The 14,928-nt window shown below is 39.9% G+C and overlaps 1 protein-coding gene across 1 annotated transcript; it reads right to left on the bottom strand.

Moving 5' to 3' along the window:
- Positions 1–368: 368 nt before the first annotated feature.
- c5orf49 (chromosome 5 open reading frame 49) lies at positions 369–14,874 on the bottom strand. Its single transcript, XM_022228357.2, has 3 exons — positions 14,610–14,874; positions 9,286–9,402; positions 369–2,612 (listed from the first exon to the last, which is right to left on the bottom strand). Exons 1-3 carry the CDS (start codon positions 14,781–14,783, stop codon positions 2,454–2,456), a joined length of 450 nt encoding a protein of 149 aa, XP_022084049.2. The 5' UTR covers positions 14,784–14,874; the 3' UTR covers positions 369–2,453.
- Positions 14,875–14,928: the final 54 nt, after the last annotated feature.

The following is a 14,928-nucleotide window of genomic DNA, read 5'->3' as shown; positions in this document are numbered from 1 at the left end:
TTAGATTTTCATTTTTTTTTTCTGTTTTTAATTTTTTTTTCTTCCCTTTTGCGACAAGAGTCATTATACAAATCTGAGGTGCAGTTACTTTCATGTCCCTGTCATATCCGACGTATGTTTGTAAGTTCAGAACACATTCTTTGATTCTGAGTGTGATTAAGTAATACAAACTACTTGTCAAACAAATTAAAATAGTTGAAGGCAATTTTCATGATATTGCATGTCAAATTACACATTTTGGGAGTTACAGGGATATAAAAATGTCTCGTTTTTGGACCCCAAATTAATAAAATTGCCCACAACCTAAATGTCAAATAAAAACATTAATTAAATTCAAACTTTATTACACACACAAGTCACTCAGTGAATAGTCCAAAAATACTTAGGGTATTTAATTAGAATGAGCCCCAAGGGCACAAGAAATGAAAGTCAATTAATTTTATCCATAGATCCACATCCAGAATCGTATGAAAGTAATGGGTCGACTGTCTGGAGTTTGTTTGACTAACCTCTCACTATTTACCGGTACAATATCTAAGCTTACATTTGAGGGACCATTGACATGGTGTCAGATTTGGCACCAGTTTTCCCAGTTTTTTTCCTGTACAAATTATGAACAAACATTAAATATGAATTACGTATTCACACAATACACAAAATAAGCCATCAGAGAATGGGTTAATTTCAACACTTGATATATGTTTTAAAAACACTGATGTGACTTTCCCTCATGTTTATTTCTAGTGAAAATAATAGCATAACCTGACTGTAAATGTGACCTTTTAAGAGCTATTGTTTTGCCAGTTTATCTTGAAGCTTTTAAATATCTCATTACACAATGGCTTAATACTTATCTAATCTCAGATTTGTTACATGTTTCAGGGAGCCAGTTGGCTTGCAATGTACAGTCAGTGAAGTTGCAGGAAATAGCTGAAAATATCCAGTTCATACATGTGTTTGATTAAACTTAAAGGAAAAAGGCATTTACATCAGAAATGGACATCACACAGGGTGTGCGTGCTACAAAGCTGGTGTGTTAATTGGTGGCCTACAGAACCAGCAGACTTTGCCCATAATAAATTAGTAACACCACATCAAGCCTCTGTAAGTGCAGTTTTCCTGTTCAAAGTCAGAAGGGAGTCAGAGGGAATCGTTTTGCTGAATGCCAAGTATCTCGCAAGATAACACAAGATAACATAATCATCTTAAGGTCTGCTTTTACTACTCCACTGATGACTGACAGCTTGTCAACTGGATTGGAAATGTTTATGGCTCAACCACGTTCAGTTGGAACAGCTAGATGATGGGTTTTTTTAATTGAATAAAATTCTTCATTTGGTAGTTCTAAAATTACATGATACATACATGAGCACATTCATTCAAAATATAAAAGACTAAATGCAAAAGCATCAATTATGTACACAACTGGAATTGGAGTTTCTGCATGGGCAAAAAATATTGTAATATTTCATTTGCTGATCAGTAGCTAATTTAATACATGCTGTATGCGCAGTGCTTCATAAATGACCACAGCGAAGGGCAAACCAAATACTCAATTACTGTAAGTGCATAGGCAAACTGGCATCATGGCCAAGGCGTTTCTTTTCAAGGAAAGGTTTATTTCACACTCTGTTCAAGAACATCTTGTCCGTTATCCAGCGGAGTGGCTGGGGGGGTTGCTCCCCATGAAATATCAACATCTATCCCCCCCCGCTCAGAATCCTGCCTATGCTGCTGCTGTGGTCCAACTACTTCTGAGGCCAATTTCTGTTGATGCATCTAGCAGTTACAACAGGATGCCAGGCTTTTGCAGTGGGGGGGAACCCAAATGATGGTGAACCCAAAAATACAAACAGGCCATGGTTTACGAATGTAAGTGATAATCTCCTTTTTCAGGTTATTAAATAACCAGATGAAAATACAAGAAGTATCTAGGGAAAGGGAAATGGTTTCTCTAAGAAAACAGGAAAATGGGGGAAGCCCAGCCCACATGTGCCCCCTTTAGATCCACCACTGAAATGTGTTACAAAAATTCATGACGCACAGTTCCAGTACTGTACATGCTATGGATAAAATGCATACACTCCTTGGGCAACTGAGGAGCGTTCAGGAGGAAAAAAAACATCTACATGTAAATGAGGACACTTTTTTTCACTGTTGGCGCTGCCTATTACGTGCACCCGAGTCCAGCCCTTCAAGAGGATAGCACTGCGGCATACAAATGTGGAACTTGTAAGAGATGCTCACTAGGAAAGGGCACACTGGAGAAATTGCAGGCTCAGCATTGCATGCCAACCAGAGACCTCTTACTTGGTCATATTTCTGTATTCACTTTCACTGGCGGAGGTCATGCAACTGTGCACCTGTTCATGGTTGTTACATGTACCATCCTGTCTGTAATGCTCAACTACAGTAAAGTTACAGCATCCCACTTCAGGTCAGAATTGGCACTCTCAGTGCATCTCATTGGATATATTGATACCTGTCCGACTATAGAACTCTGTCTGGACATGAGCGATACGGACGTGGTCCCTGCCAGGAGGATCGTTGAAGTTCTGCAGTCGATGCCCATATTCAGAGGAAGACAGCGATGGAATAATCTTTTCTTTTTCCTTCAAAGGGAGCAAATCAAAACAGAACATGGTTTTTAAAATGTTGGTGTCAAGGGTTATTTTCAGTTGTATGCACTCGTTTAAAAAAGCAGGGTGGCCACAGTAACCTTCAAAATCTGAGAGACGCCCAGATGGCACCCTGGCTAAAGATGAATCAAGTGTTTCACTGGACGATCCTGATAGCCCCCTTTAATGGCTTAGGGCACTGCGTCAGGTTTTCTGTCTAGCAATTTTTACAGAACTGTAGCTTTGTACAACAGTCATTGCGATGCTTACCGCTACTGGCACTAGCCACAGCAAATGACCAGAGATAGTGTTCCCCTTGGTCAGCAGAATAATCAATAAGAAGCCTTGATCTTGTTATTTTCATTTTAGTTGATGGCAACTGAGCTGCACTTAACCAAAATAAAATTACAATAACAGCTACTGAACAAAGACAGTTCTTTGAGAATATCATTATCAACAATTGACGGGGGAAGTCATATCACACCTTAAGTGATTGCCTCCTGGAATTATTTATGATTCAGCTGGAGTTGTGTCAGTCTGGCCACGGAGCAGCTGTGTGTCTGGCCAAGGAGATGCTAGTATGTTCAACACTTGTACACTAGGAAAATGCTACGTGTATGTATTTAGTTTTGTGTCAAACTGAACAGAGTTAATGGAATACTGTAGACAGAAGCAGAAACTGTCATAAGTTTGTTTTATGAGACATTGACCCTTTGCAACAGCACTGAGTATAGCAAGATGATAATTGCATAAAGCCATGCTTTTAAGTTAATGCATAGGACACTAGCACAGAGATTCAGTGAATACAACATTTCATTGCTTCATTCCATTAAACACGACTCGGTCTCTTACAGTTGTCATAATACAATCATGAACTTTTTTCCCTTCCTTGTTCCTTTTATTTTCAAGAACTATGCACTGTGATCAAGGCACTTCTGTGAGAGAATTAAAGAGCTTGAATCTAATACTCTTTGCACCAGTCTTTGTTATCTCCTTGTTGATCCAGGAATACTGAAATGAGTAATAATTTCTACAAATGCTACAAAGCACCCTGTTGTGTCACTCTCAAGAAAAAAATGACATGCAGTACACGTCACAGTCATGTTTTGCTACACACCCTGGATATAAGGCACTGTCCATAGGATACAACACTTTGCCACTACGGTAAGTATACATTGTCACATCCATGGGGGGTCACACCCGGTACGTGTCTCTATCCCCCCTCCCCTTGTGGAGGATGCCGTGTCATTTCCCTGGTTTTTCCTTTGCTGCTAACCAGTAAACCCCTATTCAGTTAATTTAGACGAAACTTGCCACTAATATATGGTCTGATCATACATGTTTAGGTTCAACTCCATTTGGAAGGACCCCACCCCTTGGATAGCTAGCTCTCAACCCCCTCCCCCCCCCCATTTTTGATCAATGCTGGATCCATAACTGGTATAAGAGTCATAACCGTGATCTCTGCATTTTCAGCTAAAAACTGAGCTAACAAAGGAACACCCAGCTCTTTTATGTACATGTACACGTTTCATTACCCTTGACTGATGGGGGAATCGTATCACACCTAAATTTATATACATCTATGAATTATTTAGGATTCAACTAGAATCATTAATCTTATCTGTCTGACAAAGAGTCTGCCACTGAGCTCAACACATGACCCATAAAGGATTTTACATTGAAAAAAAAAACATATTTTAGTTTCATTTTAAATTGAAGAGAATGAATAATTTGTGATGCTGTGCAGACAGGAGCATACATTAAGCATTGAGAAACTGCCTAGCTGACAAATTGGTATCCTGAAATTGCCAAATAAAATGAATTTTTTTAGCCCTCATGCATAAGTATAGCCAGATGTTTACAATTGGATAAAGCTTCGCATTAATTCAGTAATGCATGGGATGTTGATCTAAAAAGAGATTCAGGGAATGCAATGTTTGACTGTTTCATTCACACAGTACAACTTGGTATACATGGTACATGTATTACGCTGAGCTGGATAGTAACACATTTTCAATCTGTTTCTGTCATTTTCTCTTTTTTTAACTTTCAAGAATCATGTACATTGTACTGTACAAGCTGTGATTAAGTGTTTCTGCCAAAGAATGTAAAGAACACCAATTTACTACCAGTACTTTCAAGTTTCTGCATTAGTCTTACAACCCTCTGTAGTCCTGGAATGATGAAACGTGTACAAATTTCTACTAAGTTTCTGTATGTATGGAGAAAGATTGATCCAGTGTATAAATGCACAGCCACAGTTTGCTACACACCACAGAAAATATGGCATTATGTTTCCCCTTGTACATGTACATGTACCAGTGGCGTAGCCAAAGCGGGGGCCCCCCTACAAATTCTCGGTGCCCCCCCCCAAAGAAACAAAAACCGGATGAATGGATATTGAACAAGGCTAACAAAAGCTTACCCCAAAAACCACATCACTGAAAGCTGGTGCCCCCCCCTAAGATGCTGGAACCCCCTTTGTACCCCCTCCCCCCAATAAAATCCTAGCTACGTCATTGCCTTGTGAATGCATTGAGCATACATGAGCAGATCCAGAAGGGACACACCTACTCGTAGTGCGTGTCCCTCCCCCTTGTGAATGCATTGAGCATACATGAGCAGATCCAGGAGGGGCACACCTACTCGTAGTGCGTGTCCCTCCCCCTTGTGAATGCATTGAGCATACATGAGCAGATCCAGACGGGGCACACCTACTCGTAGTGCGTGTCCCTCCCCCTTGTGAATGCATTGAGCATACATGAGCAGATCCAGAAGGGGCACACCTACTCGTAGTGCGTGTCCCTCCCCTCCCTCCTCCCCCATTTTGGGGGGGGGGGTTAAAGACACCAGTGCTTTTTCCTTTCCTGTAAATTTGTTTTGCTGCCAACAATTAAACTGTTAGTTTAAAGGCATAAAATATCATTAAAATATGGAGTGATCATCCGTGTATGTGGAGGGACCCCCTTGGAAATGTCAGTCCCACCCCACTTTTTTATCAATGCTGGATCCACCACTTGTATAGGCACTTATTACAAATTTAAACAAAGCACTGGCCACTGAGGACAAGGGGAATCTTCTGTTATGTTTGCCCCCTCTGTGCATCTGTCCTCTGTGGTAAAGTAAAATGTGTACATTTGTGTAATGTGTAAAATGTGCCAGGTTTCTACGCTGTGGAACTGACATGCAGCCGCACTTTAAAAGGTCCAGCTGGAACCACTTAAAATGGCAATCATTTTGACGGTCACTGTGGCACATAATGATGCTAAGGTGGTTTGCTAATGGATGATGATGGATCAGATAATATCCGCTGCATCCAAAGCAAGACAGATACATGAATGCAGCCGTCATCAACCGGCAGCTACATGTACATGTAGGTGAATATTATCAGTGTTCCCACAAGGAAATATTTCTGCGGAAATACCAGTATGCTACTCTCTTGAAATCATGATCTTTTGTTATGAACAAATCATCAACTGCATTGAAGCCTTTATCGTCATCCAAGTTTAAAATGTACTGTGTGCAGATCGACTGTTCAGCGGACGGAGTAAACACTGTGTTGTGATTGCCACACATGTACCAGCATGTATGAAGAATCGACAGAGGAACCAACATTTTCACAAGAATTTTTTCAAATAAAACAACCATTTGGTTCTCATAATGTGGGGATGATGTTATCATGAACTGGCTCCATACAACCAAGTACTTTTGTCACCATATTCCCCTTGAGGGTAGTGGAAAAGATCTATCGGTACCTCTTCAGTGACAGATTTTCGAGTGTGAACAGCATATATTATTCAGTGCATCCATGCTAAGTACATTGTACATGTACATCTGAAAATCAGAAGGTATTTCAACTACCGTAGAATGCCACTATAATGAATATGATGGGGTCCACACAAAAAGAATTTTGTAGAGAGGTCATTCGCTATAGCAATTTTCAGCCACAGATGCACCCCTCTGAACTCTGGCCCATTCAGATGTATGGATCATAATGCAAGGAATCCTAAGCTTGCTCTATGTTGCACCCGCCCCACAAATTTCAATACACCACCAACACACACACACTTACCTTACATACCTAGTGTGGATATTCCTTTCTTTTCGTGCAGTTAAGAAAACTTGGTGAAAATACTTGTTTTTCTTGAACTGGGAAAACACAATTTCCAACTGGCTTTTTGTGCAAGGTTTCCTTGACTATTCCTCATCCTTTTATGACAGACGACCCCTACCCAAAATGCCTCTTTGTTCTTTTTCAGGGAAAAGGAAACGTCCTGTGGACGTGTGTAAGTCCACAAAACGTCTCCCTTTCCTGCATCGTGTGGACATCTTTTGTTCACAAGCCCACACTAGGTACATGTACATGTATATGTAAGGTTAGCGTACCCATGTACAGTGTACACACACAAAAGTTGAAAATCAAAAGATTGAAACTATAGTACTACACTTTGTTAACTAAATACATGTATGTTCATCTCCTTTTAGATTTCACCTTTCGGATAAGCCTTCCCGGAAGCAGAATCACATCATTTAATCAAGTTTTCCTTGAGCCATCGCCTAAATATTGCATGAAAAATGCAGTACAGTTTGAATTCGTACATGTAGATCCTACGGCCAAAATGGCACTTTAGAGTGTAGCTGCAATGAATTTTTATCCTGTATAATTTTTCTGCGTACTCTTCTTCGTTGTATGAAAACTCTTACACTCTTCTACATGTGTACTTGGTTAAATGCACTGAAAAGTGCATGTTTTTAAACAGTTAAAATTATCCATGCAACTGACGGCACTGTCGCTGTGAAATCATCTACGTGTAGGGAAGACATGGTTAGTGTATACATGTATTGGTAGGTATTTCTATTCAAATTGTGAACCGAGAATTTACCTACTGGAAACATTTCTGAGAGAAGGATTGATGTTTTTTTTATTAGCACAATGAAATGCAAGGCTAGCATTAAAATGATGGAAACGAGCATTTTTTGAAGATACATGTACATGGATGTACATCTATTAATTGAAGATTTCTGCAAGTTTCAAAACAAATGCGGCTTTATCTGCACATTTACACGTATTTTCTGTTTTGGCAGTTTGGTGATTTCTTAGGTCAAATCTCCCGGCTTTGTAGCAATTATCATGTAATATTTTCTGCGCCAGAGTTGCAAGTGTTGATAACCGGTACATGTACAGTACATGTATATAAATGAACATGTACAGTGTATGTGTTTGGCCGCTGGTCTATGTGGCCGCCTGTGCAAACGTACAGACTGCACCACGTGCATGGTGGATGTTCGTTGTAAGATATTCTTGAACTTTTGAGTTATGCAGTCCATATGTTTCCTTTATTTAAAGCAAATTTCTAATTGTCTATCCAAGGGGGATATTCGGTATGCCCAAATGTTTGGTACAGCAGTGTTCATGAAAGCAACGTTCCACTGTAGGCCTATGTTTATTGATATTTTGTTCATTGAAAAACTTCCCCTTTTTTTCAATACCCTCAAAAACTTGGTGTTTCACAGGATGATACTTCACAATTGTTCAACATTTTTCCCAAAACCTGCAAAACATCAATCTAACAAATGCTTTAAAAATTGTGACGGTGTCAAAAAGAAATTTCTCTTGGGCAGGCTGGGGAGTGCTGAGCCCATTGTGGAGTCCAGTCACGTGTGCAAGTCCTTTTACTAGTCCTGACACAAGCACACAGATGTACACGGGCAAAGAATTGTTTCCATCACAGTTCATTTGAACAGCTTGTGACTTGGCTTAGCGACTGGATGGCTGGCCCGTGATGATGGGCTTGTGGTGGATTTACAGGAACCTGTGATAAACTCAGCTACAGCAGGCCCACGAGGAAGGCATGGAGACAGTGTCCCTCTAGGGACAGTGTCCCTCTCTGTCTGTCTAGGAACTCATCTAGAAACATGTCTTCAATACATGAAGTACACACTCCATTTTCTGGCCTGGAAACCCCAGATTCATTGTTACTTTTATATCTACATTCAAACATCTAATGCAGTCATTCCATGTCATTTTTGAGCAGTCATTTGTTAAAAAAGTTAATTCAAATTTAAATAGTCCTTTCTTTCAAATTCTTTAGAAGCCTGAGAAGAGGTTCATTTTCGACAAACATCAATCCATTTCAACATACTTCCATTTCAATTTGTATCTTTGGCATATCTTGCCGTCTGATTCCTACAATGTATTTGCATTTATCAAAGAGGATATTCTGTAGAAGGATACAAGAACAACCCTTCTTTTCATGTTAAAACCAGTAAATCTTCTCATTTTGCCGTTGGCGTATGCTTTCTGATTTACATAACCATTACCATTTGTTGACATTTGGAACTTCTAACTTGAGACCTCGTTGGTCAATGCACACATTATGCAAGTTGATCGTGCTATCTCCAAACACATTTTTGAATGGCCGAGTCCAAATTTCTTGGCTGTCTCTTTGTTCATGACATCAAAACCGTGTCACAAATGTACAAGTTTCTCTGATCAAATATCTTGTCAAATTGTCGGTTGCATTTTAATATTTTTGAACTGTGGAAACAGCCATCACTGATGGCTGAAATTTTAAAACGAATACGCTGATCTTAAAACTCTGATGCTTAACATGTTTAGTTTCTTTTTGGGCCTCATTTAATGCACCAGGTTAAATCTAATTACCTCATCATTGACGGTTAATCCCTTGGATTTGGCGTGTTCTCTGTCACATCGATGTAACTTGTTGTTATACCCCTCTTGCTTGTGAAACAATCTGTCATAGGTTGAATGCGGTCCCGACTGACAAATGAAAATAGAGTTCACTGAAATTAGCTTGCACTCTTTCAACTCAGCAATCTGCATTACAGTGGATAGTCAGTAAAAGATGTTCAGAGAGAGGAATCCCAGGTAATGCACCTTTTAATTATCTGACCACAGAAATGTCACAATCAACATTTCCATGGGTGTTTTGATTAAACACTCAGGAAAAAAATTCTTGTTAGACAAACCTACGACGGAGCATTAAAGAATGGATTTATCTCTAGCTCTGGGCGTCAACCCACATCTGTTTTTTTCCGCGAAAAATTTGAAACGGTGCTCATTTAAATACTAAGTGCAGGCACACTGTGAAGCAACCCTATGAGAATGGTCTGAAAATTCTAAGTGTTTTCTAAGCGAATATTTGAAATTATTCACCCTTTAATTTGACTCTTTAGGACATATTATTGCTTGTAGATGGCTAATACAGTAGTTCATTGCAGGCAAAAGCTTAGCGGCATCCATGTGTAAGTCTTCCCTAATTGCCAAAAATTTGCCAATACATGTACATTACAATAAAAAAGATAGAGTTGTGCTTGTTCCAGTTACAAAAATAAGGTGGTATCGACTTCTGGTTTGAAGGTACATGTATCACAGAACTGTGATACCACTCATTGTAGTTAATGAGATACCAGTTACATCTGGAAGCAAAAGATTGTAACTTGATACAATCAATTCAATAACGACATCATACTCATACGCACATCTTGGGATCAGGTTTATATTCATACCAAGTTTCAAGTTGCTTCTACTTCAAAGAGTTTTAATTTTGCATGACAGATTCTTGACAGTTAAAGGCAGTGTTGGAGTACTTGTACTCGAGTACAACTTGAGTATGCAAGAGTACTCGGCCCATACTCGATTATCGGTACTCAAAAATTAATTGTACTTGGCCCATACTCAATCCTTTGTACTTGGATTTTGGGGGTACATGACCCTTAGTTATATCATAGATCTATTGGTACTTGACCCAAGTACTCTAGAAAAAAATTCAAGTACTTCACTTTTATGGCTAGCATTTTCAGGTGCTGGTGACGGGCAAGGATTGCATTGCTCAACCTTGAACACATGTACAACTCAACACAACACAGCAGTTTCACTCTGTAGTCTGTAACACATACGGCCAACAGAATGCTTACCGTGCCCTGGGTACAAGAAACTTTCTAGTTGTCTAGTTTCTGCCTCCACAGCTTGTACTATAGGAAATCGTGGTGTTGATATGAGCCAAGCTTGGGCTCTGTGAGTATCATATCTTTTTCCCATGATGCACGCACATGGACTGACAATTCAGTTTTATTGCACTTTTTCATAGCTTTCCTACAGTTGAATATGTTCACAATTTCTAATTATTATAAAGTGAGCTTATGAGGATCATTGAGAATTCAGCAAGAAAGGGCAAAAAAAAAAACCCAAGCTGTCACCGTCATTGAATGCAAAAAGAGAATATCGGAGAAGAGTGGGACAATATGCACAAATGTAAAAAACGTCACAGTGTTGACTACTCGGTAAAGGCAGTTGTTGCACAGTGTGTTTGTTTTAAGTTATACATGGACAGAAACGGCAGAAACCGCCCTTCCGTTGAGGAAGATGTTTACAGGAACATCAAATCAACTGTAATTGATTCTTTGAAAGCTGACTGAATACTCCTCAGGATCTTGAAGAGCTTGCCAAGTGTTCTAAAACTACAATACCGACCGGTACATGTAGAAAGCATCTTCAATCAATATGCCCTGAAAGTCTAAAACAGTTACAGTTAGGCCTCAACGGCCTTGGTTTGATCAAGAAATTAAGTCAACAGTGAGGCAGCATAGAAAGGAGGAAAAAAGTGGCGGCATACTTATAAGGTTTGTGATCTAATACAAGATTCAAAGAAATAAGGTCACCTCCCTAATGAGAAAAGCCTGTTGCAATTTTCACCAAGAATTCACTGACAGTAAGAGTTCCAATCAAGTGAAGTTATTCAGAATATCAAAAAGCTACTGAAGCATACCAATGATGTTCCTTTCCCACTGTACGCCAATAAATTATCTCTTACTAATGACATGGGTAGCTTCTTTGGTAAGAAAATAGCTAATATCCATGTTAGACTTGATAATTTAGCATTAGCCACAACAAACAGAACTTCTCATTCAGCACCTGAATCACCGTTGTCTTGTAGCATTCTGTTTGACCAATTTCAACCACTAACTGCATGTAGGTGACAAGTAGAACAACTTCTGAAATCCACACAGAAATCATGTGAACTGGATCCAATACCTACTGCGCTGGTGAGCGACTGCCTTGATGTGTTGCTTCCAGTTATTACAAGAATTTCCAACTCTTCCTTAGAATCCGAAATGTTTCCAAGGGACAGGAAAGAAGCTTTGGTCCGTCCCTTGCTAAAGAAAGATAACCTCACTCCGATTTTAAAAAATTATTGACCTAGTAGTACTCTACAATTCATTTCTAAATTGACAGAGTGCGCCATGTGTAATCAACTTTGTGCTAACCTTCTCTGTTTCCAGAATTTCAATCATCTTACAGGAAGTACTTTAGCACCGAGACGGCTCTCCTAAAGGTCAAAAATGATATACTGCTGAAAATGAACCCTCAGCAGGTCATTTTAAGCACTTGTTCTTTTGGACTTAAGTGCGGCCTTTGATGCAGTTAATCACACCATCTTATTGCAGTGTTTAGATTCCAAAGTTGTCATCTATATGTACAGGTACGGCAAAGCTCTGGCCTGGTTTTCATCTTATTTATCTGAGGGGAGCCAACGTATTTCTGTTCAAGGTACTCTGTCAGAGAAATTTGATCTAAACTGTGGTGTCCTCAAGGGTCTTGTTTAGGGCCATTTTTGTTCACTGTTTATGCTTCTAGACTGTTTGACATCATGGAAGACCATTTGCCTGACATTCATTGTAATGCAAACGACACACAGTTGCAATCAATGTTTTTGATTACAAATCTGTAAAATGCACCTTTGTGCCTCAGTAAACCTTATTTTCAACTTTGGTTTCACTATTTCAAAGGGTATTCTAATGCCTTTTTGCTCTTTATGCTGATGATCATTTCCATATTCATGAGAAAAACTGTGATGTCATCTCAGGAAAGACTCAATGTTACATACTGTAGGTTTGTGCACAAAAAGTCCTGCTCTTTTGCAGATTTTTCTGGACTAAGTTTTTTCTTCTTTGCTGATTAATCGTTGTTTATGTACATAGCAATTGGAAACCAATTGGATGTTGCATGACACATCACACCAATACTGCATCACTTTCACTGGTTACCTGTTTTGTATAGGATTAACTTTAAAATCATTTTATTACATACTGTACAAAGCCATTTATGGTCTTGCTAGTAGATATTTACAGGATCTTGTCATTATGAAGAAGAAAGTCTAGATATCATCTCAGGTCAGTAAAGAACGGCCCTTTGGTAAGTTATCCTAGTGGTAAAATGTTAGCCACACTTGGTGACAGGGCATTCGCAATGGCTGCTCCTAAGTTATGGAATGCCTTGCCATGGCACATACTGTACATGTACATATTGTACGGAGCAAACAGAGCCTTGCTGTTTTCAAAAGTAAAGTTAAAACTTGTCTTCATAATGATGCATTTGCACAATGACGTTTCACTGCAAGATATTTGATTTTTATCAGTTTTATCCAGTGCGTTTAGTATTTTTACATGTAGTTTTAATTTACATGTGGGTTTAGCTGTGATTTCCTAATTTTAGTGTCGTTGTATCAAGTAATTAACTCTATAGCGCAGGTAAGGTTAGCGGCATCTGTCCCCTTGAAAGATTGAAACATCACTGATGCCAGCAGGGTTAGGTCTAGGTAAAAATTTTCCTTCTGGTGGAGGGACAGACGTACCGGTAGGCCTATCCCAATACTGCTGTTTGGGTGCTAGCGTGGTGACATTCATTCATACTTAAATATCCATTTATTTCTTTATGTTGTATCTGTACTGCTTTTTTGATCATTTTTATGGAAAACGGCACATTATAAATTATCAATCATTATTACTATGTACAGTAGATATATTCACTCATTTCATTTGTTTATACATGTACACTGCACAAGTATACGGACTCAGACTTGGACTCGGACTTTGCAAAGTGCTCAGCCTTGAATGTAAATGCATTCGGTGCCTTGGACTTGGACTCATCACTAGGAGTAATTGCAGAATAACCTACCACTCTAAAAAAACAACCCTGGAATGACTGGTTACGTGGTACGAGGTGAAAACTCCTTGAGAAGAGTGTGACACTTTGACCCGTGCCTGGCTATGAGGGTGATCATGCCAAGTGGCCGGTGGCAGGATATTCTGCCATTGAGCTTTTCAGGTTATAGCCAAGTAATTCTGGCCCAGCCTAGCTATTCCGTTGCAACTAGGCCAATGGGGCAGCACGAACATCCGGGAGTTTCACAACATTGTGGGTAGCAACCACAAGTATCACACCAATGAAACTTCTGCAACAAGCGCGTGTGTACGAACTGATCAAAGAAAAGACTGCATAACCCAATCCTCGGGCTGGCTCAGTTGTGTGTACGTCGCCATGGTCACTGTTTTCACCGGCACATGTGCCTGTCATTTTGCGAGAATCCCGGATGTCCGTGTTGCCCCATATACAGTGATGATATCCCAATAAGCCAATTTCCCATTCCATCGCCATGTTGATTTTAGCGCCCCTGACCGAGTAAGTGAACGATGCTTGAGGGGAACAAATTGTCGCAAGCATTCATTCGCCAAACATTACACAACGTTGTCATGAACTTGTTCCCCTCAGTTATGCCTAAGTCTTCTGAGATTGCGCAGAAGGCTTACACTATTTATAGGGCACTGTGTAGTCCAAGTAACTAGGACTCCATGAATCGCTTCTTAACATTTGGACATGGTCGGCGATAGTAGAGTCCTCGGGTTCTAGGCCTAGTTAGGGCCTACCATGGTTAGGCCTATGCAGGGTAGCGTTGTTGAAGTTGAACAGAAGCAGAATTATCCCTGACATTGACAAAAATATGTATAAAGTGACCCTAAATAGTGTGGAAAAGGCTCAGAAACGCTTGCAGCACGCTAAAAATAACTAGACTGAAGTGGACCATGGAGGTAGACACTCCATGATTAGACCATTAGACCCAGGTTGTAAGGTTCACCATGACAAATCGTGCTTGCTGATTGTGAAAACGTCACTGTCGAACTGTTTACCTTCTGTTTACTATTGAACACTGAGTGCTCCTTCGGATCGTCTCGTACTGTCGGTACGTAACTAAACGCTGATTTTGCTGCTATTGGTTCACCGTTGTCCATAAGACCAGGGTGACGATTAAGATCACCTCCCTGTTCGTTCAGCCTTTCTAAAACTGCGGTAACAACGTTCATTTTGAGCCTAATTTGTGAGAAAATGTGCCCACTCAGCTCAGACCACGAATGAGTACATGTACATATGTACGGATTATGTGGCTGGTTCTCTCCTAGGCCTTTAGTAGGTTTGACATGTAAACCTGAGTACCAGCGATTACTGCGG

Source organism: Acanthaster planci, linkage group LG06, assembly GCF_054643075.1.
Source record: "Acanthaster planci isolate LZ-2023a linkage group LG06, COTS_SCS, whole genome shotgun sequence".
Lineage (NCBI taxonomy): Eukaryota > Metazoa > Echinodermata > Asteroidea > Valvatida > Acanthasteridae > Acanthaster > Acanthaster planci.
Note: the sequence above shows the minus strand (reverse complement) of the source record. Positions and strands in the feature narration are given on the sequence as shown.

Coding starts and splice junctions, on each gene's coding strand:
- c5orf49 (XM_022228357.2), bottom strand. CDS start 14,783: ATGAACGTTGTTACCGCAGTTTTAGAAAGGCTGAACGAACAGGGAGGT. Junction 9,403..14,609: donor TGTTCAATAGTAAACAGAAG/GTAAACAGTTCG, acceptor TTCATTTGTCAG/TCGGGACCGCATTCAACCTA. Junction 2,613..9,285: donor GATTAACCGTCAATGATGAG/GTAATTAGATTT, acceptor CTCCCTTTGAAG/GAAAAAGAAAAGATTATTCC.